We start from the raw sequence: 20,388 nt of genomic DNA on the forward strand, positions 1-20,388 counted from the left end.
AGCAGAGTCATCCAGGTATCATGGAATGCTGCGATTCTCTGGCGAGAAGAAGAGAAATAAGATTACAAGATGCAAAAAGTTATTGGAGATTGAGCTCATGAAGCGGCGCTCGTTCAGAAGATATCCTGAATATCCCCGTCTGCTGTTGTGCTCCGCGGAAGAGACACATTTTTGGCAAATGCTTTTAACATGGTGATGTTTTTATCACACTTTTGTCAGGCTGATTTATGAAAGGAAGTGGCTGTGTCACAGTTGGACAGTCAGTAATATTTTACACCTGGAAACAGAATAAGCTGAGCCGTCTCACAGAGGCAGGAACAACTGGAGAATGCGGTTGATAAAAAAAAAAAAAAAAAAAAAGGGTGATAACACACACTCTTACCGGAATATTCTGCCTCTCCTGTTCATGTTCTGCAGACAGTTGACAACATTCGCCGTGTGCTGCCTGTTTGTAAGAGGAGAATTGGAAATAAATCTACACTTTGATTTGATATAAAATGGAAACAGCAGATTGTTGTACCCCCAGAAATAAAAATATAACCACTGAAAAAAAAAAAAAGAATAACGTTCTAATCGCTAACTACGGGTCAGCCTTAGTGGGATGGGAAATTGGCTTGTAACATGAGAGTTGGGTTAATTGGACATTGACCCCAGCCACAGGGGGCCACATCCAGATAGATAGGAGGGTTGTGTCAGGAAGGGCATCTGCCGTGGCCCCGAGAGAGTGAAAAATTCAGATTGTTTGCTAGAGTTTGAATAGTTTTAGTGGCTAAACCTGCTGCATCGTAGCACCACTGCCGGGTTGTTGTGCTTATGTGTGTTGAGACAATATAGTGCCTAAGTAACGGACTCTCTGAGAACTAGGGCTGTAATCAACCAGAGAAATTCTTGGTCAACTGAAGCCCTGAAATTTCCACTAAAAATCGACTAATCGCGCAGAACGAGACTGAACATAGGAGCTCAGCTTCGCGGCTGAGACACAAATAGACTGTTGCCGCTATAAAAACTAATCAACGGTTATCCACTAAAACATTGAAATATGCCAATTCTGATATGTTCATATAAAAACGGACGGAGCAACCTAACGCAGTCAAGTTAGCTTACCGTTTTTACCATGTTTGTAGTCGAGCTGTGATATAAAAAAATTAAAAGCTCAAAATTAAATAAATCCACCTTTAATCTGTCTGTCTCTAGTGGGTTGGGCTAATCCAAAATACGCAAAACAAGGGGGGTTGTTCTCTGAAGACACGCTGGTACCTGTGAAGCAGAGGTCTTCTGAGAACACCCACATTAGCACTTGGTAGTTTCCTCCTGATGAAATTAACCATAGCAAAAAAATCGACCAATCAGAATTTTGGTGGAGCCAGAACGGATCGCCAATAAATCGATCAAATAAATAATTCACATCAATCAAATGTTTGTAGCACTTAAAAGTCAAATTATCTTCACTTCCTCGTCCAGTCTTCGTCCCACACACTTTAGTTTGCTGTCGTGCAGAATGAGTCACTGTCAGTCACTGAAATAAATGACAGCTTGGCAGCCGGACAGGAAGGCTTTGAAAACAAAATGGACCCCACTGCACTGCTCGTTGGAAATATTTCTTTTAAACTAAGTGATTTTGTCAGTGGTGTGAAAGCACACCGCGGGTTCCTTCTGATCCAGTCTGAAATAGAAACATTTCTCTCTGCTGCGCTGTAATAGCTTTCTTTCTCTGCCCCAAAATAGAGCCACTTTTTCGCCGAGTTAATTTTCACTCTGACAGGTTTTCGGTTTAACTGCAGATTTGAAGTTGGTCCATCTGGAGTTACAATAAAAGCTCCCGTGGTGGTGGTGGTGGGGGTGACTGAACCCTTCTCTTCGCTCCAATAAATAAATAAGTAATGAATTATATAAGGAGTAAAACGAAAAAAAGATGGCAACCACAGCATAGTTTTCAATTTAAATTGTGTGTTGTATGTAAACACACCTGTGCAAAAAGTACTCAAAATGTTTAAAAAAAGATTGAATATCTGAAATTTGGAAATATGTCACAGTTCAACGTTCACTTGGCTCATTTTTATGAACAAAAAGAAAAGAAAAAACACATTTTGAGACTTATGCACAATTATTTTTTTTTCAAAGGATGAATATGTGACCTATAAACACACCCACACACCCAGGATGTCCACATAAGGAGCATAAGGTGCACCTGTGGCACAAATCTGTGCTGTGTGAGCACTAAGGGTTAATCACTAAAGCCGTGTTCGTACAGGATTAGTTTTACATGATGAGGTGGGTGGTAAAGTAATTATTACCAGAGCTTCTAAGTGATTTTAGTCCCGTGCCATGTCAGTAAATCATTACTGGCTGATGTCAGTAAAGATTAAAGCGACTTTTACTTAGGGTAAATTATTATTATTATTGTTCAAAAATACTACCCCTATGCTAGTAATACAAAGCTACATGCTAATCGGTGATGTATTCTTTTAAGTTGCATACTTTTACGCAGTTTCTACACAAAGCTAACATAGTGCAAATATTTAGGTTCAGGTACAGGGTGTGAATGAAAGTGCCAGTCAGTGACCAATCAAATGATTTTGAAGCAAATATTTTCTGTTTTTAAAAAATAAGATACATTATTGCTGTAATACGCTGCTACTCTCTGGCAGGTAAAGTGTATGAGCTGACATTTTGCCAGCTTTTGCTACGTTCGCAGCCTCTGATAACAACAGACTGGGCAGTCGGCCGGACAGTGACCTTTACACGGCAAGATGCTAACAAGCTCATGTTTTATGATGTCCAGTGTTCTTCAGGTTTGACTTGATTTAAAAAGAGAGCGTCCTCTCACATTCACACGATTAAACATTGTTTCAGGGCAAACAATGAAAGCTAATTTTCTATCATTTCAAATAAGGTGATACATAATTCATAGTACATTTTTGTCAAGCTTAGTGTTGGCCAAGTTACTCAGTCAGTGTAATCCATTTTTTACACATTACATACTCTTATGTCTCTTGGAAATAGAATCGAAATACTATGTACAACGAGTATTTTTGGAACCAAATCCACTTTATTGAAACAAAAACAGCAGCCAAATAGCAGAACTGCAAACATGGCATCCTCTCAAAGACACAACTTTTAGTGTTTTCTTCATACAAATGATTTTACAAAACATTACAAAATATTATCACATTAAAAAATATGCCTTCATCATTCATTCATTTTCTGAGTCTTTTAGTGGCTGATGTCTGAATAACTTTATCCTTCAGCTCTTCACATTCCTGCATGATGTTCCATTCATACTTAAACGAGGACCCTTGTCAGTCCTAGTGTTCCACACATACTTGATCTCGCAATACATTTTTATCAGTGGCAGTTTCCTCTCCAGGTGTTTACCTCTTTTGTTTTCTTTGAGTGTGGAGTTGTTCATGAGCACCTAATAACCTGAGGCAAGTTTCCGTGGTTACCATCTTCTTCTTCTTCGTCTCTTTTGACCAAAAAAAAAAGAGAGCACCACCAACTGGACTGGGAAAGTGTAGAGCAGAGATGGATAAAGTACTAGAGACCAAGACTTGAGTAAAAGTACAAGTCCTCGAAATACAAGAAGTTGAAGTGCTCTCTAAGCACCACACTTAAGTAGAAGTACCAAAGTATTGAACATATTTGTGGTTTATTTTAAAATGTACTACTCAAGTACTGAAAGTTAAAGTAGAAGTATTGTGTCATGTAGTAATTAAGTTACCTTGAAATTCAAAATTTGAAGGTGAATTTTTGAAGGCCATTATTTCACAATATTTCAGGAGGCAGATTAGGCATTTCATTCGATATGAACGGTCTTTTACGGCAGCAAATGAAAACATAGACTCGAAGTAGGGCCAGGGGTATTGTTGGATCCTCAACACCACGATCACTCGAAGGTGTTGAAGGTGTTGAAGGTGTTGAAGGTGGCGTTTCTGGCAAAACAAGCTAACAGGCAACTGAACTGAAGAGTGAAAGGCGGAACGGAAGCATGCGCTGTCTTCTTATAGATTTGCTCAATGATGAGCCAACTTCATCAAACCTGGTGACAGCGCCATCTACAGCTCTGGCAGTGATGATGTGGGTTTGGAATGATTCGTGACGGTTTTATAATTGTGAAGAGTAACGATGCAGCACATGAAAAAAGTAAACGTATCAGAAAAACTAATCGAAGATATGTAGTGAAGTACATTACATGTACTTCACTACATACAAGTAGTACAAGTAGGAGAAGAAAAATATATGCTCCAGTAAAGTACAGGTACAGCATTTTAGTACTGAAGTACAGCAGTGAAGTAGTTCTACTTTGTACTGCTGGAGAAAACCCACGCACACACGGGGAGAACGCGCAAACTCCATTGCTGCAAAGGCAAGAGTGCTAACCACTACACCAACTGTGTGGCCGTGAGATAAATTCGTCTTTTGTAAATTGTAATCCCTTACGCTACTTTTTTACTCGGTCAAGTATTAAATATTACTGTAATATAATAATCAAGAGCACAATCAGAGTTGAATTAAAGTTGAGCAGTCAAAACTAATACTCTTTGTGACATGGCTCCTCCCACCAGCTGTCAAATCTCAAATGATGGAGCTTCTCACAAGCACTTGAATGCCCCAACACGACAGATGGTTCAATGCAATCCACCACGGTCTGATACTGACACGTGGACTCAAACTAAAGCACATTTTTGTCTGTGTAAATTGATGTTTCCAATCTCGTACTCTATAGAACAGTTTGCTGCTCTCTTTGTGGATCGATGAAGTGTTGTCATACAACCTTCACATGCTTTTGAAACATTCTGAAGTCAAAGCAGACAAATCTTTTCACCGCCAGCAGTGAGTGGGCTCTTCTTCCCCTCTCTCTCTCTGTTCACATCCGTCTATTGACTTTGGACGCGTCTCCAACTTTTTGCCTTGGCAATTAAAAGCGGCATTCAGTCTCAAATGCCAACATCCTTATTAAGGATCTGCGTAATAGTAGTGTATGGTATTATCCAATCAAGGTCAATTATTAGCATGATTATTGTCTCTTCATTAGCGGCGGACCGGCGGTCTGATGCTGCACAGCGATCGCAGTTTGGCTGCATTTACAGGAACTCAGCCTTGTCAGGAGGGTTCCAGGCAGAATTTATCATCCAATATGTGGATGACCTTGGGGAAAGGTTCACCAGTAGATTTGAGGAGGGAGCAGGGTCGGGTATAGAGCCATGCAGAAACACTAGTCTTTTATTTTCTAGCTGTTTTTCACACCTTGCTATAAATAAAGTGATCCGGGAGAACTTAACTTGCTGATTTTACCGCTCCGGAACAAACCACCCAACGTGTCACAGTATTGACTTTAACAAAATGGTAAGGAAGAACAATTTATTGTGTGACTCCCAGAGTTGAACATATTTGAATTCGCTGGATTTGTGAATGTTTATTTTCAGGAGTGGAAAAAACATGTTAGTTCTTGATTTACACCCTCTTTCATTATCAGAGGCTGCCTCTTCCTCCTTACACTCGTCTTTGAAGCACCATACTTCATTTTCTGACGACAAAAATCTCAGACGAGCTTCGTCCTCCATAATAAATCTACTCTGCGTGTGCTGACTGTTTTGTACTAAATTTAATTTTTGTTGTTTTGGTGCAGTGTTGACACGTCCGCTTGATTGGCACACTTATAAACAGAGTTGAAAAGTAATTTACAATAACATTCTATCATACTTTTTACACAATAAACTGCAGATCTGTTAAGCTGTGAGCGCAGGTTTTTCATTATCTTGATTTTTTTTTAATTTGTAAGCATTGTTTTATAAAACGTGGTTATGGTCACGTTAAAGTTGAACTGATGAAATTGGTTTGCGACTGCAGGAGGACATGCAGCGTGTTGTGAATCAGCGGTGGAGGAAATGTTCGGCTACTTCCTAATGAGATGTTGTTGAGTCAGTAGAGCAGCAACAATCACTATTTCATATGAGAGTGAAAAGGAAAAGCAGCTATTAACACATTTAATTACACTTGAGGGTTCAAGGCATTAGAGGGGTGATGCGTACCCTCTGTGTATATATCCCAATCAGGCAATGCTTAACTGTTTATATTTATGCCATAATAATGACTTAATGCTTTATCTGCTGTAAATAAGATTTAGATTGTGCCTCTAATCTTATTGCTTGCAACAGTTAATGTATTAGTAAAAGATATGAAGTAATTTACGGACTTCTTATGATGAAATGATCCTTAATACTTTTGATCCGTTTAAGTGTATAACCCTAACAACAAAAGAACCACATGATATCTCTTATCATATGATTTTAATGCCTAACCCTAAACTTTAACCTAACCCACAATTTCAGTGAGCTTCTGCCGAGTAACCGATGAAGAGCTGAAGATTGTCCAACATCCCTTAGTCCAGCTGTTTCACCCTCTGGCTTGCCTGCTAGGTATAGTGTCACCTAATTAATATTAAAGGCAAAACTGGGTTATCTAATGACAGTGGGTTGATTTGTTTTTACCATCACTAGCTTATGTTATAGGCAAAAAACATCTTCAGGTCAAGTTGTAAGGAAATGCCTTTGGTTGACAGTGCAAGAGACTTAGAGTGACAGACTACTGTATTCATTGGAGATACATCAGTTTGTGTAGAAATTATTGCAGATTATTTAAAAATATCATCTTAAAAAGTGCTATTTTTTTTTGCACAAGGACCCCTTTACACCTCACTTTCACTGTTTCCAATGAGAACTTTGGCGTAACACCTCTGGTACACTGATTGTTATCAATAGACATGTAATCCCCCATTTATAATCCCATTTACTGTGTAATTGTACAATTTCTATCCTAACTGAGCTCTCCTCTGTTGGTGGCCCACAGTCCTTGTTGGGTTTGTGTGCATTTGCTCCTCTATCTTAACGGAGCACACTCGCCGTTAAGCGTCCCCGTGCGCCCACTAAGAGACTATCTGATTCTGCCCCGTGAATGCCTGTGTATTTAGTCTGATTTACGATACGATTTTGCAATAAAGGCCGATGTGAGGGGAAGAGATTCATTAAGGAGCCTAGTTTATGTTCGAGAAAAGTCCAGAGGGACCAAGGGAATACTGATTGGCACACAGATGTGTGCTTGTCTTCCCCCCTGTTCCCCAATCTAAGCCAAAAGCTCTCATCCAATTTCCCCTCCAACCATGTGCACTGCCTGGCACAAAGGAGCTGCTGTTCTCTGCCTGTAGGACACCCAGGGTGTTTGGGGTTCTTCCCGCTCAGTCTTCAGTCACCTGCTGCAATAACTTTGTTTCAGGCCTCCTCGCAGCACCTGTTGGCGCTTCTCAGCATCCCTTAATGACGTCCCCACTGACCCTGCTAACCGTGACTATGTGGGATTGTCTCTTCCATCCACAGCTAGCTCTAATAGGCCAGTGGCATAGCACTGCTGTGTTTACTCTTCATCGGTCGATACTCTTTAATCCCCGAGATAATGCTCTCTCTCATGAACTCAAAATAGCTCTTCCTCCTCTCTAGTGATGCCACAGGCCCATTACTCTTTATTAGCTCTTAACATTTTAAATGTGGCCATCCATTAGAGGCCAAGTAACAAATATCCCCAGCAGGTCCCTCAGTGGACCACACATACACATACACATACACAAAACAAAATAGGAGTCACCTAGATAGCAGGAATCCTGTTGATGATTTCAAAAGCTTCTTTTGTGGCCCTGCCCTTTCCCTCCATAGGTCTTGCTCACTGACCAGGCGTGCACCACAGACCTCTATCTCCCTGAATGATTTCTCTTCTATAGAGGCTGGCATGAAGTAATACCATACTGTGTCATGTATTGATTCTCCTCGCAGTCCCTCTTTCCTGAGTTTCTTGGTGGCTTCAAGGCATAAATCATCTGCAATGATCCTTGAAGGAAATATTGTATTTATTATTCTTGACGCATGGTCACAAATTCAATAGCCCTTATTAATTGAACACGGTGAGAGATATGATGGGGGTAATCCAATGGGACTAGAGAGCTCTCTCTCATCGCTCATGTTTAAGACTGTCCTGCATTGGCATTCATGGCAAAGTCCAGAATGATTCGGGGTCAGGTTGAGGGGACGAGGACATGTAATTGTAAACCCTGCCCGAAGAGTGTTTCTCTGTACACTTTGCAACATGATTTACTGTTTTCTATTTCTAGGAAGGCGAATTTACACGGTCAGGTAATGTCAGATAACCCCCTTTTTTAATGTAAACATTTAAACTGTGACATCAGAGATTATTAAAATGGAATCACTTAAAGGTTAGTATCTAGGATTTAGTGCGATCCAGCAGTGTAGTTGCACAACACAACAAACAGAATGTTCCTCGTCTCACCCTTCACTTGCCAAGTCTGACAGAGATTAAGTGGCTTTCTGGTAACATACACTAGAGTTGGTGTTTGTCTGTTCTACCTTCTTTAGGTGTTTAGGGCTCATTCCAAATCAATGAAAACACAAGGATTCTTAGAGAAAAATGATGAAAAGATAATATAATTTATTCAACCATTACTGATAACCTGTAATTACTTGCTTCTGATACAGATAACTGATACTATCATATACTATCATGTACTAAAAGAAGTGACCTTCCTATGACTAGAAGTCTATGCTCACCTGAGGATGAGGAAGGCTAAGACGAATTAAGCATAGATTAATTATTTAACGTTGCATAGCTCTGACCCACTTAATTCAATTCAATAAAATTTTATTTGTATAGCGCCAAATCATAACATACATTATCTCAAGGCACTGTACACAGACAACATCAAGGAGAGCAGAGAAACCCAACAGTTCACACAATGAGCAAGCGCTAGGCATCAGTGGAGAGAAAAATCTCCCTCTTAACAGGAAGAAATCTCTGACAGAACCAGGCTCAGAGATGTGCAGCCATCTGCCTCGACCGGTTGGGGTGAAAGGAAAATGGGGGACAGAGGAGAGGTGGGGGGCAGAAAGGGGGGAGAGAAAGGACAAGAGGGAGATGAGGTAGAGACAGAAGAGAGAGAGTTTATGCAGTCAATGATGACATGTTTATAGCAATACAGTGTAATATATATAAGCAGCAGCAGAGAGTGTTGATAAAAATTATACTGATATCGACTTTTAATTATAGCATAATAATAATGGTGATGATATGTATGATAGCAAAGCCTCGTGATCTGGATCCTGCAACCTCCAAGATGAGGATACAGAGAGAGAGAGAGGAAAGAAAGGAAAGACACAAACTAGGGAGAGAAAGAGACAAGGTTAATGACAGTGTGAGTGCACCACAGGCAATTCCCCCAGCAGTCTAGGTCTATAGCAGCATAACTAAGAGATGGTCCAGGTTTCCCTGAACCAGCTCTAACTATGAGCTTTATCAAAAAGGAAAGTTTTAAGTCTAACTTTAAATACAGAGAGAGTGTCCGCCTCCCGAACCGTCATTGGGAGCTGGTCCCACAGGAGAGGAGCCTGGTAACTGAAGGCTTTGCCTCCCATTCTGCTCTTACAGACTCTGTGAACCACAAGTAAACCTGTATTTTGGGACCTAAGTGATCTGTTAGGGTAATAGGGTAAGACTAGGTCTTTCAGGTATGAAGGGGCCTGACCAGGGCTTTGTACGTGAGGAGGAGGATTTTAAATTGAATTCTAACCTGTATGGGGAGCCAGTGTAGAGAAGCTAACACTGGAGTTGTATAATATGGTCTATTATAGTAATTTAATCTAGATGTAACAAAAGCATGAACTAGTTTTTCATTGTCCTGTAAGACAAAAATGAACAAAATGTTTCTAATTTTCATAATGTTCCGCAGGTGGAAGAAGGCTGTTCTGGAAATTACTTTTATGTGTGAATCAAATGACATTTCCTGGTCAAAAATAACTCCAAGGTTCCTCACATTACGCTGTCTGCGTCTAATTGTGTGAAATGCAGCCACACTTTCGACCGCTTTCGGCTCGCCGTTATTGCTGTTGTGCTTTCGTAGTCTCGCGACCCGTAGCTCTCCCAGACATTTCAATTACCGAAATTTGGCACCGATTCATTAAAAGTGAACCAATACTCAGTAGTACCGGTGCGAATCGGTACCAAGTACAAAAAGTACCGGCTTTCGATACCCAACCCTACTCTCCTCTCCAACCACCGAAGACCAAAGTGTCCACTGTAGCAACTTCAGGTTCAGAAAATAACCACCTGTTCTCTGGTCAATTAATTAGATAAAATGACATTATTGCTGTAATAATACAAATTAACACATCAGCTGACATTATTGTGCTGCTTATACACACTGGAGCTTTAAGAGATCATGGAAGGATAATTACTATCGTATATACTGTCATTTTGCTACTTTCTATTGAGCTTTCTGCAAGAAAAACAAAGAAATGAAGAAACAAAAAAAGCCATCCAGGCAGCTGTTCACTTCTACATTACATTACAGGAGTGAGTGAGCAGCAGGGATGTGGACCATCCTTCACTGGTGTCCTTCTTGTGACTGTGAAGCTCCTCTTTACATTTTCATGTCACAAACTACAAAGCTTAAATTCCCTTTTATGTAATACAAAAAAAAAAAAAAGTGTTGTCAGATAATGACAGCGAGGATAAAACATGCTGCGTGCTTGTACTGGTGGAGAGATTACACAGAAAGTAGACCAGTACTCACAGAGATTGAAAAATCAATGTCATCAATGAGACTGTGCTTGTTAAGTGCAAGACAGACTCCATCCTCCTCTTCAGGTTATTGGTGTTATCTTAGATCCATCCAGCAGCTCTGACACTCGTCTTTTTTTTATAAATACCCATTCAACTGTAACATTTTTCTTGAGCAAGCTTGGTCTCATGAGGTCCTGACAGCTGTTTTCATGACTCAGTCTCTAGATGTTGAGATATGATAAGTGTTATAATTTGTTAGTGTCCTGGGTATGACACTAAGCTGCAACCAGGCGGAGTGGGGAGGGATCAGTGCACCCCAACCTGAAACCTATAAAAAGCAGTCACTGAGTGTGGTCGGTGCCACAAAACCGAGCGGGCCCTTGGGTTGCTAGGGTTTGGAACCTTCAAGTCGCCAACTGGCGGATGAGAGCAGAGCCAGGCGGGCTGGCATGGTTTAAGGCGGACCTTGACTGTTACTGTAGCTCGCTGCAAACACCCCAACCAGAACCAGAACGCCTCCATTCCCAATGGTGCCGTTTGAGAAGGCGGGTGGCTCTCAGGCTCGCAACCTAGCGATCCACCGTAAACAAACTCACCGATGAGCCTCAGCTTTCTTACCCTCAGTGTCTGCCTAGTAGTAATAATTTGTTAGATATCATCGATGAAAATATTTAAACGTCAGAGTTTTATTAAAGGAATACTTCACCGATTAGCGTTTAGCTTTGTATTGCTAGAATAGGGGTAGTATTTTTTGAAAAATTGTTCTTCCCAACCTCAGTTTCTCCTGAGTTGGGAAATATCGTCATTCTTTTCTTTGTTACATGCCCACCAGTGACACTTGGTCCTGTTAGCGTAACTGCCTAACACTTTTTAGACCCCACTCGTAGGGGGACGGGACCTCATTCCCAGAATGTAAACAGTGTCCGCCATCTTTGCTAACAGTAATGCTAACAGGACCAAGTATCACTGGTCGGCACGTAACAATAAAAAGAATGAAGATATTTCTCGGCTCAGGGGAAACTGAGGTTGGGAAGTACAATTCTTCAAAAATACTAGCCCTATTCTAGTAATACAAAGCTACATGCAAATCGGTGAAGTATTCCTTTAAATTATACATAATGTGGATCAAGTGTATGTTGAAATTGGCATTTTTCAAAGTTGAATCATTCTAGTTTTTCTTGTATCTTTGCAATATATAACTGTATCCACTGCATTGATGCATTACAATGTGTTATTTCATGCATTTAACGGCTTTTAAATGCAATAGACATTATAAACAGTATGAACCTTTCAGACTGGGGGTAGCACAATTGTGAAAGAAGTGGACACTTGTTCCCCAGAAGAGGAAAGAAAAAAGACATTCATCTCATAATTGAGATGTACATGTACAGTGGGCTCCAAGAGTCTGAGAGCACTTTCCACTTCACATGAATGCACAAATGACCTGGTACATGGCACAGCTGTATTTTCAAAGTCAAAATACATATACAGTATAACACAAATGTCTGCTCCACCGGCAAAAAAAGGTCAGACCTCATGGAAAGATCCATTATCGCGACCATTTCATGTTCATATAACCTGTAACTACACTTACACCCACTGACATAGAGAGGGAGATGAGGACAAATCTGCTCACATTTCAATGAAGGCAACATAACCTATGATTATAAATAAAAAGTAAGATCCCTATATCTAATGTCAATGGTGCATTAGGTATAGGGGGTCTTAGTTATTTTTTAAACAAAAGAAAGATCTTTTTGCAATATTTGATTTGCAATATCAATATAAGAATACAGGGAATTGGATATTTTATTAAAACCCTTAAGCCCTAATCATGGGTGTATAACTAATTCACTTTTTGAGGTATAATCTAAACAGTACTATTTTTATAATTTGATTAATATTAACGCCAGTTTCTGTGATTTTTCAGCTTCTTAAATATGTATATTTTCTGGTTTCTATGCTCCAGGAAACAAAGAAATCATTCAAACTGAATCCTTTTGGTGTGTGGACAAAACAAGACATTTGATTATATTATACTATTTAATGTTTTTCAGCATTTTCTGACATTGTATGCTTGTGTGCTTAGAGCAATTCTGTGTCAGAGTGTTGACGCATCAGAACTACGAACCTGCACAGAAAAACAAAGAGCTACTGAAGGTTGAAAAGTGTTTTTGTATTTGTATTTGTAATTTCTTCTCCATGGTGACTCGTCAAGATAATGCTTTGTGCAACTTAATACGTTTTCAATCCATGACGGAGCTTTTGCAGATTCTGATTGAGTCAGATTTGTGTGTGTTGAGAGTTTCTGGCTTCGCTTGGCCTGAGATGGGAATACTGCGTCAATGTTATTTTCCCGGCGTTTATGATCAAGGTCTCATGCAAACAAAAGCACAATAGAGTCATAACAGTATAGAGATACAACTACACAATGCACACGTTTGTGACCTTGTCTGACTGAGGGCTTTTCTCTGGGTTCCTCCCACAAACACACGGAGGTTATTGCGACTGTGAGAGTGAGAGGTTGTGAACCTGGCCTCTTCGCCCTGCGTCAGCTGGGATTGGCTCCAGCAGCCACTGAGACGCTGAATGAATAAAAAAAAAAAAAATAAAGAAAAGGTTTTTAAATCCAAAACTTCTATGACTTTCTTAAAAAGTGACTCTGTTGATTGAGGTGAAGTCAACGCAGGCTTTCTGTTAATACGTTTAGAACAGCTGGATTAATCGATGTCCATTTCTGGATCTAAATGTCAGGCGGTCAACATAATATGAACTGCTTGTTCTGGTTTTTGACACCGTGACTGTTTCATGTAGGCGCGCCGCATCTGTATTGGATTTTCTGTTCCATCTAAAGCTGGATTTGTCTTTGATTTAAATAGATTTTAAGTAATGCCATGGATGCTTACCACCTGTCTTTTCACAGTTTCATTCAGGGAGCTCCTCTAATTGCTCTAATCTTGTAATTGTAAAAAATTCATTCATTCATTTATGTATATGATTTATTGAATAAATGCAAACATTCATGTGCAGACGACCTTTTCAACCCTTTGCTCTACATTAAATGTAAGTCAGTTAAACGATGATAACAATCATTCATGTAACATACATTTATAATGAATAATTAATGAGGACGAGGCGGGGAGCTGTACATGTGCTCCTATATTTCCCAGTGTGTGTAGAAGCAGAGGTGCCGGTCACATTTGAATTCGTAATGTCAGCTGTGAAGAGCATTTCATGCAGAGTGAGGGACTCAGTCCGGTGGAGAGAGCTCTTTGCTTTCACTGTACCTCAGATATGAGAGTGGGAATCACATTATTACAGAGGCAGCAGATCAGAGAGGGCGACTCTGCTCTGCTCTGCTGCGTCTTTGCTGGACCCTCACGGTGCATTTTTCAGAGAAATGCCACGACTTGCCAACCAAAAAACACAAAGCTGCCTGTTCAGGGAAAATGGACAGTTGCAGCCCATCTGCATCCCTTTGTCCCTCTGCAGGACATCAGTGTTTGTCTTGACCAGTGCAGAACAATTGACAAGTCTCAGTTTAGGATATAATGTCATGAGGTGGCAGATGTTTTTGTGATCAGTTCATTTATTGTTCATATAAGGCACAATCATAGTCCACTGAGCGTAAATTAGGGGGGAAATGGCAATAAAGAACAATTTGTCTTCTTTTTTCCTCTCCTCCCTCTTTTCCAATCCCTAAAACACGGTGAGTCAAGAAGACTGACAGCACAAAAAAAGGAAGAAAAACAAAAAAGGCAAATCTGATGCCTATACTAACAACCAAAGTCATTGCTTTCTTAATTTTGTTAGTTTTTCATGTTATACATACATCCTGTCTTTAAGTTATTATCTGTATATACTGTATATACTCCTGGTTATACAACTTTGATGTCTTCCAGCCTTAAACACAGAAAGATACCCACATGGCGCATTATGCACATCATGTAATCCCTGCAGTGTCACATTTATGAGACATGCACTGACAGTAAAAATGATTGTTCTGTTATCCAGCTCACATCTCACAGCGGTAAGGCTTGAAATTCATTATGTGTTATAATTTAAATCATCTTCTGGTATATAATTGCTATATATTCGTGGGTATTTACATTTCTGCCCTTCACAGGGTGCGCTTCTCAGAGACGCTTCTCTTGTCTCAATTTTTGTCCTTTTCCACGTACATTCATACTCGTGTAAACAAACATCACATTCAGTGAAGTTAAAAAACAAGGTAGGAAAAATTAGGGCGTCTTTAGGGTGTCCTGCCTAAAAGTAGGGCATCTATGGACGCTCTGCTGTCCGTCAGTGTTGATTCGGTCCCCACACATTGATGCATGTATGGGAAACTGGACATGTTAGTTGCACCAGTGCCAGCAGAGGATGATGATGATGATGCAGACTCTGTGGCGAGTTTGACTTGACTCGACTCTTCTCCTCTCTCTTGCAGTAGCAGACTGTCGAGTCTTGGAGGGACTGCAGAGATATTCCTCCATCCCCACGTACCTGCCTGTCAACTACCAGATGCTCAATGCTGACTTGGCCTTCTTCCTGAAGGAAGCCAATCAGGATTTCATGCGGAACTCCAGCCTGATGTCGCGGACGGAGCCCTTTTTCATCTACCAGGCTCGGAGTTTGCCCTCAGTCAACGCAAGCTATGGACCTGTCTCTGCAGAGCAGCCTGTCCCTTTAGAGCTCCTGCAGAGCCCGGGGACGTTTCCCGCCTCCTCGGTTTTTACCTTCAACTGGAAGGTGCAGACGTTTATCATGAATACCAGGATTCACCTGGCCAAGCCCAGAGTCCAGGTTCTGTTCTATATTGCAGGGCGGGACTGGGACGACTACAGCACCATTGACAAGCTGCCCTGCGTGCACATGTTTGCGTTCCACGAGACCCAAGAGGTGCATGGCACTTGCCAGCTGAAAGGGGAGCTGGGGCTGTGCGTGGCTGAGCTGGAGCCACTGGCCGGCTGGTTCAGCCCGCCAAGTGTGGTGCCGGGACGCCAGCGGAGCCCCGAACTGTCCGAGGCCACTCCGGTAGAGCTCTACTACGTGCTCCAGTCCACAGAGGCAGGGGAGTGCCACTCGGAGGACGCCAGGAAGGACAGCTTCATCCGCTCGAGCCAGGAAGGGCTGTTTGGCTCATTCACCTCCACGCCGCTCAAGAGGATTGGCGGTATAAAGCTCTACCAGAACCCCAGTCCTCCTCCTCTCGCTGAACACAGGCTGGATAATAACTTTATGGTCATGGTTCCAGCTGCACCCATGAGACAGAGGGAATCCGTCTCTGCCTTTATCACAGTGTCTGCCTACTCTCCTGTGGAGATGTTTACTCTCAGGTAAGAAAGCTTTGTTTTTCTTCTTCAGTGCAGTGCCACTGTCTATTTACTTTTGCATACTATGTTTGCCATTTTCATTTTTCCCACAGGTAGTATGAACACTGAGGTTTAATTTTCCAACAAAATGAAACACTAAAGTAAATATAAAAGTGGTCAAACATTCACTTCTCCCTTGTTCTATTAACAAAGTAAAAGGGCTATTACTGTGAGCAGACGTAGGCATAACAACACAGGTTGAACCTGTTCTGTCCTTTTCTGCCCTCCATCATCCATAATAATGTCTTTCATTATAGCAAGTCATTCCATTGTGAAGTGGCCCGACAACATCAATATGAACATGAGTAACAACAACAACCGGTGTGTTGTGTTTGAGACGTCTGTGAGAAGGTCTGTGCATACGCGCTCGCACATTTAGCAATTTTTATAGATGATAAAATCAAAGTCAATCTGTGATCTGGGGATAAAATGACGGGCCAGCCGTTTGTGTTGCCAATGACTGTGCTAAGCTAAGATAAGCTTAGCTATCCGGTTGATCCATGGAAGGTACTATCGATCTTCTCAAGACAGAATGTTCGCAGAAGGCCAGTTTTTTCAAAACTGCTGCTGTTCCATTAACGTTTGTTGTAACTTGATGTGTTGAGTATACGTTTGCCAACATACACGGGACACTTCACTTTCCATTACATTGCATTTTCATACTGTTTATTGTTTTATGTCCATGGTTTTAACTGCCTCTAAACATCCACTCACAGACCAATCTCTGTCCTTTTAGAAACAGCCAGATGCCAAACTATTACATTGACACTTACTTTCAGCACCACGGACAGCGAAACTTGCTTTCTCATTCACTCACTTACAGACAGACAGTCGTGTGCTCTTTCTCTCCCTATGACGCTGTTCCCACCGAGTATCAACAGCCATTCTGAGAAATTCTAATACAAGTGGACAGCTGTCAGTCCTTCCTTCCACACCTGGTATGGTCCGGAATTTTTATAGCCGCCCTGCATTGTACTCCGTTAGACACACACTTATATGCAGAATAGCTACAGTATATGAAAATATGCACATCTCTTCTGTCAAATTGCCACATTTTTATCCCAAAATAAAAGCACCACAGTAAGTGATGTATGATATACAGATGAAAGCTGATTTATTTTCAGCTTCAGAACGTGCTGATATCACATCTACTTTTTTAGCTTGTGTTTTCTTCTTGTGTGTCTCCGTGGCAGAAGTAGTAGTAGTTAAAAGTAGTAGTAAAAAAACTTTAAGAACGGGTTTAACTAGAGATGCACAGAAATTAAAATTGTTTGCCAAAAATCAGGAAAAACCGATACCGAAAAACCAAAAGAAATCATTATGTCAATTCTGACATAATGACAATTCTGTACCATTGTTTTTTTTTAATCAAATGTTGTTAATGTGAGTTAAGTTCATAGTAAACGGCTGAGATTAAGAACGAGCGGGATTACATAGTGAGTGAGGCTGTTGATAGGTACTCATTACAGTGACGGGGTGAGACAAAGTGATTTATAGATTATTCACATGCAATGCAAATGAGGGCCTCATTAATTAAAATGCACGTCCATTAGGGTAATGAGTGAAGCTGATCTTAATCACACTGGTTCAGAACATTTACAAACCTTTGCATGTGCTGTAACAACCCGTGGGTAAAGCAGTTGCCTGTGTGTGTGTGTGTGTGTGTGTGTGTATTAAAAGGCTATGTTCCTTAAGGATGGAAAAATTGATTTTACAATTTCATATAAATCTCCATCGATGCTTTTAATATATGCTTTTTCCTTTATCCTCTGCACAAATCTCACTAACATCTTGGTCTGCAAATTCACTCCCACTCGTCAACAGAGGTAGATACAAAAACAAAAGAAAGCCTCTAACCCTACGCAACTGGATAGACCTGCAAACAATCACACCAATGATCTGGATGACGATTAGTGTGACAAAAATGAGTCATCAAATGTGCTTGTTGTAGTTTTCTAAGAGCAAAATGATTCAGTTTTTAATGATTTCTTTGTTTTTATGGCACAAAGAAACCTGAACATATTCACATTTACCAGAAATCTTGTTTTAATCATGAAAAAAAGCTTCAAACGGATTCAGAATAGTTGACCATCAATTTAAATCGATTAATCGAGTAATCGTTTCAGCTCTAGACTCGGCTACATCTAAACATCTCAAATTCTCTGCTTCACTCAACAGCCTCTTTCTTCAAAGTGTTTGATGCACTTCTAGGCTGTACAATTTTGAACTTTCACAGGTTTTATGGTTCAAGTTTGAATCATCACCATAAAAAGTGAAATAATCAAACTGCTTTTTAATGTTAACGTTGATATTTTTAATGATGAACCAGGTTAAAGAGATAGAAATGTTTGCAAATATCTTTCGTCACTAAGCAGAATTGGAATGGAAACCCAAATCCCTCTAAATTAAGTGATAACGAATGGAATTGGAAATCAATTCGAATCAGGGCCTTCGGTGAATCGGAACCAAATGATTTCAGGAAATCATTGGCATTACCCAAACCTAATTCTTCTCTTATTTTCCTTTTCCACTTATTTACTAATGAAGATACTTTTCCCACTTAACAAAAAAACAAAACCCCACATTTGCTACATTTAATAACAAATTTGTCCTGAGGTGATTAAAGCGTAGCAAAAAAATGATGTCTGTCATCAGTCAAATGAAAAGGCCAGACTAGCCGCGCAGGCTATGCCTGTGGTGTTATTACTTGGCAGCGCGCGGTGCATGGCGGGCACAGGCCCGGCCTTCTGAGAGCGACAGATACGGAAAAGGTCTCTGTGTGGTCCGAGGTGATAAGGCTGTCCACGCACATGTATTTGTTCGAACGCTTAATCGCCAGCGCGGAAAACACTTTGATCTCTATATTCACAACATCATTATTATCTGTGTAGTACACACTTCTGTGTCACGCGGACACACGAGGAGCTTATGGTTCCTGTGAAAGCTGTCGAACAAACAGTGGGTTCTTCAATTTCGGGTGTTTACTTCACTTTTTTCATGTTTATTAGACCCTCTGTTGCCTTTATCCAAGGCCAAATCATTCACATTTTGTTCCCGTAAACCTTGTTCAGCTTGAGCATAGGTAAACAACATTTCTGTAGGTTATTAAAAAACGTTTGTTTCTAAGATGAAAAGGGGTTCGTTTGAAAATAGAGCTATTAAGCTCTGCCGAAGAAAAACAAATCCTCTCCTTCAGGTTTCACCTTCCTCTTCTACATTATGCTGAAAGGTTCATGCTGGGTTAGCTGTGGCGCAATGAAAGCTAATTTCACATTTATTTAATAGCTGATCATCCAGCCAATTTATAGCTATGTGGATGCCCAGCATGGTATGCCTTTCTGGGGTATTTCCATGCTACTTTTAAGTTGATTGGCTCTGACTTGATGTGACCTCCTCTGCGTTAATTGGCCGTGTCACTCAGAGGCAGGAATGTTTTCCTACACTTTACTTTCCATCAAATCCAAAAACAAAAATCAGTACAGTGTGGTTGACGAGCCGCCATCCATGTAGAAAGATTATTTGGAAGTGACTTAAACAAGAAAACGAATGTTTATTGTCAGAGGTGGATGGAGAGGACGCAGTGTTTATATTAGTGTCTTATTTTAATGTGAAGCGTTGGAGCTTGAAAGCAACTCGGTTGGTAATTTTCTCCTCACAATTATGTTCCCTTCAAGCCCCAACAGATGATACAAACTAGCTCCTTATTTATTGTAACAGGAGAGATTTTACCAACACAAGTTCTATTATTTGTCTTTGTGTGATACAATGAAATCAATCCCAGTTAGTTTAGAATATTTGTGGCTCAGTTTGCGTGGGAGCTTGCTGTCATCGCAGGGCTGAGAGAAACAAGAGGCAGAGGAAGCTGTTTCAGAATATAAAACACAATTTTATATTGTAAAACAATCTAATTGCATTCCGCTGAGGTAATAGGAGCCTTCTACTCAGAAAACTGCTTAATTTCTCCATCACTGGTCTAAATTATACACGTGCAAGTGTGCAACAACTCATGTTGTAGTAATTGTTATAATTTAAAAAAAAGAAATGGATTTACAAACAATTAAATCTTTATCCGTTGCGTTTGTCATGTCTTTAAAGAAGGACGTTTTAATTATATTGACAAATACTGCGGGGCACAAGTGATTGCTTCCATACACGGTAATACATAAATTATTAATAATATTCATAATTTGACAACGTTTTCAGATTGGTGGTTCAGGTTGTGCTATGGAAGCCCATTTCAGCCAGAAAAGAAAAAAAGAGGTATAACTTTACTTTGATAATAAAAATATCCTCAAAGTAAATCGAAATGCGCACTTTTTATCTCATAATTGACTTTAATCCCTATAATTTTTTTGTCTCATGACGTTTTATCTCATAATTTTGATTTTTTTATTAA

General features: G+C 40.3%; 1 protein-coding gene across 3 annotated transcripts in view; it reads left to right on the plus strand.

Moving 5' to 3' along the window:
- si:dkeyp-14d3.1 (transmembrane protein 132C) overlaps positions 1–20,388 on the plus strand; it is a 140,589-nt gene that overhangs the window by 19,340 nt on the left and 100,861 nt on the right. For all 3 annotated transcript variants that reach the window (XM_058637255.1, XM_058637256.1, XM_058637254.1), the window contains one exon: positions 15,068–15,956. In XM_058637255.1, coding sequence (XP_058493238.1) covers positions 15,142–15,956 — 815 coding nt within the window. In that variant the 5' untranslated portion in view covers positions 15,068–15,141. The remainder of the gene's footprint in view (positions 1–15,067; positions 15,957–20,388) is intronic.

Source organism: Solea solea, chromosome 8, assembly GCF_958295425.1.
Source record: "Solea solea chromosome 8, fSolSol10.1, whole genome shotgun sequence".
In the NCBI taxonomy this organism is placed as follows: domain Eukaryota; kingdom Metazoa; phylum Chordata; class Actinopteri; order Pleuronectiformes; family Soleidae; genus Solea; species Solea solea.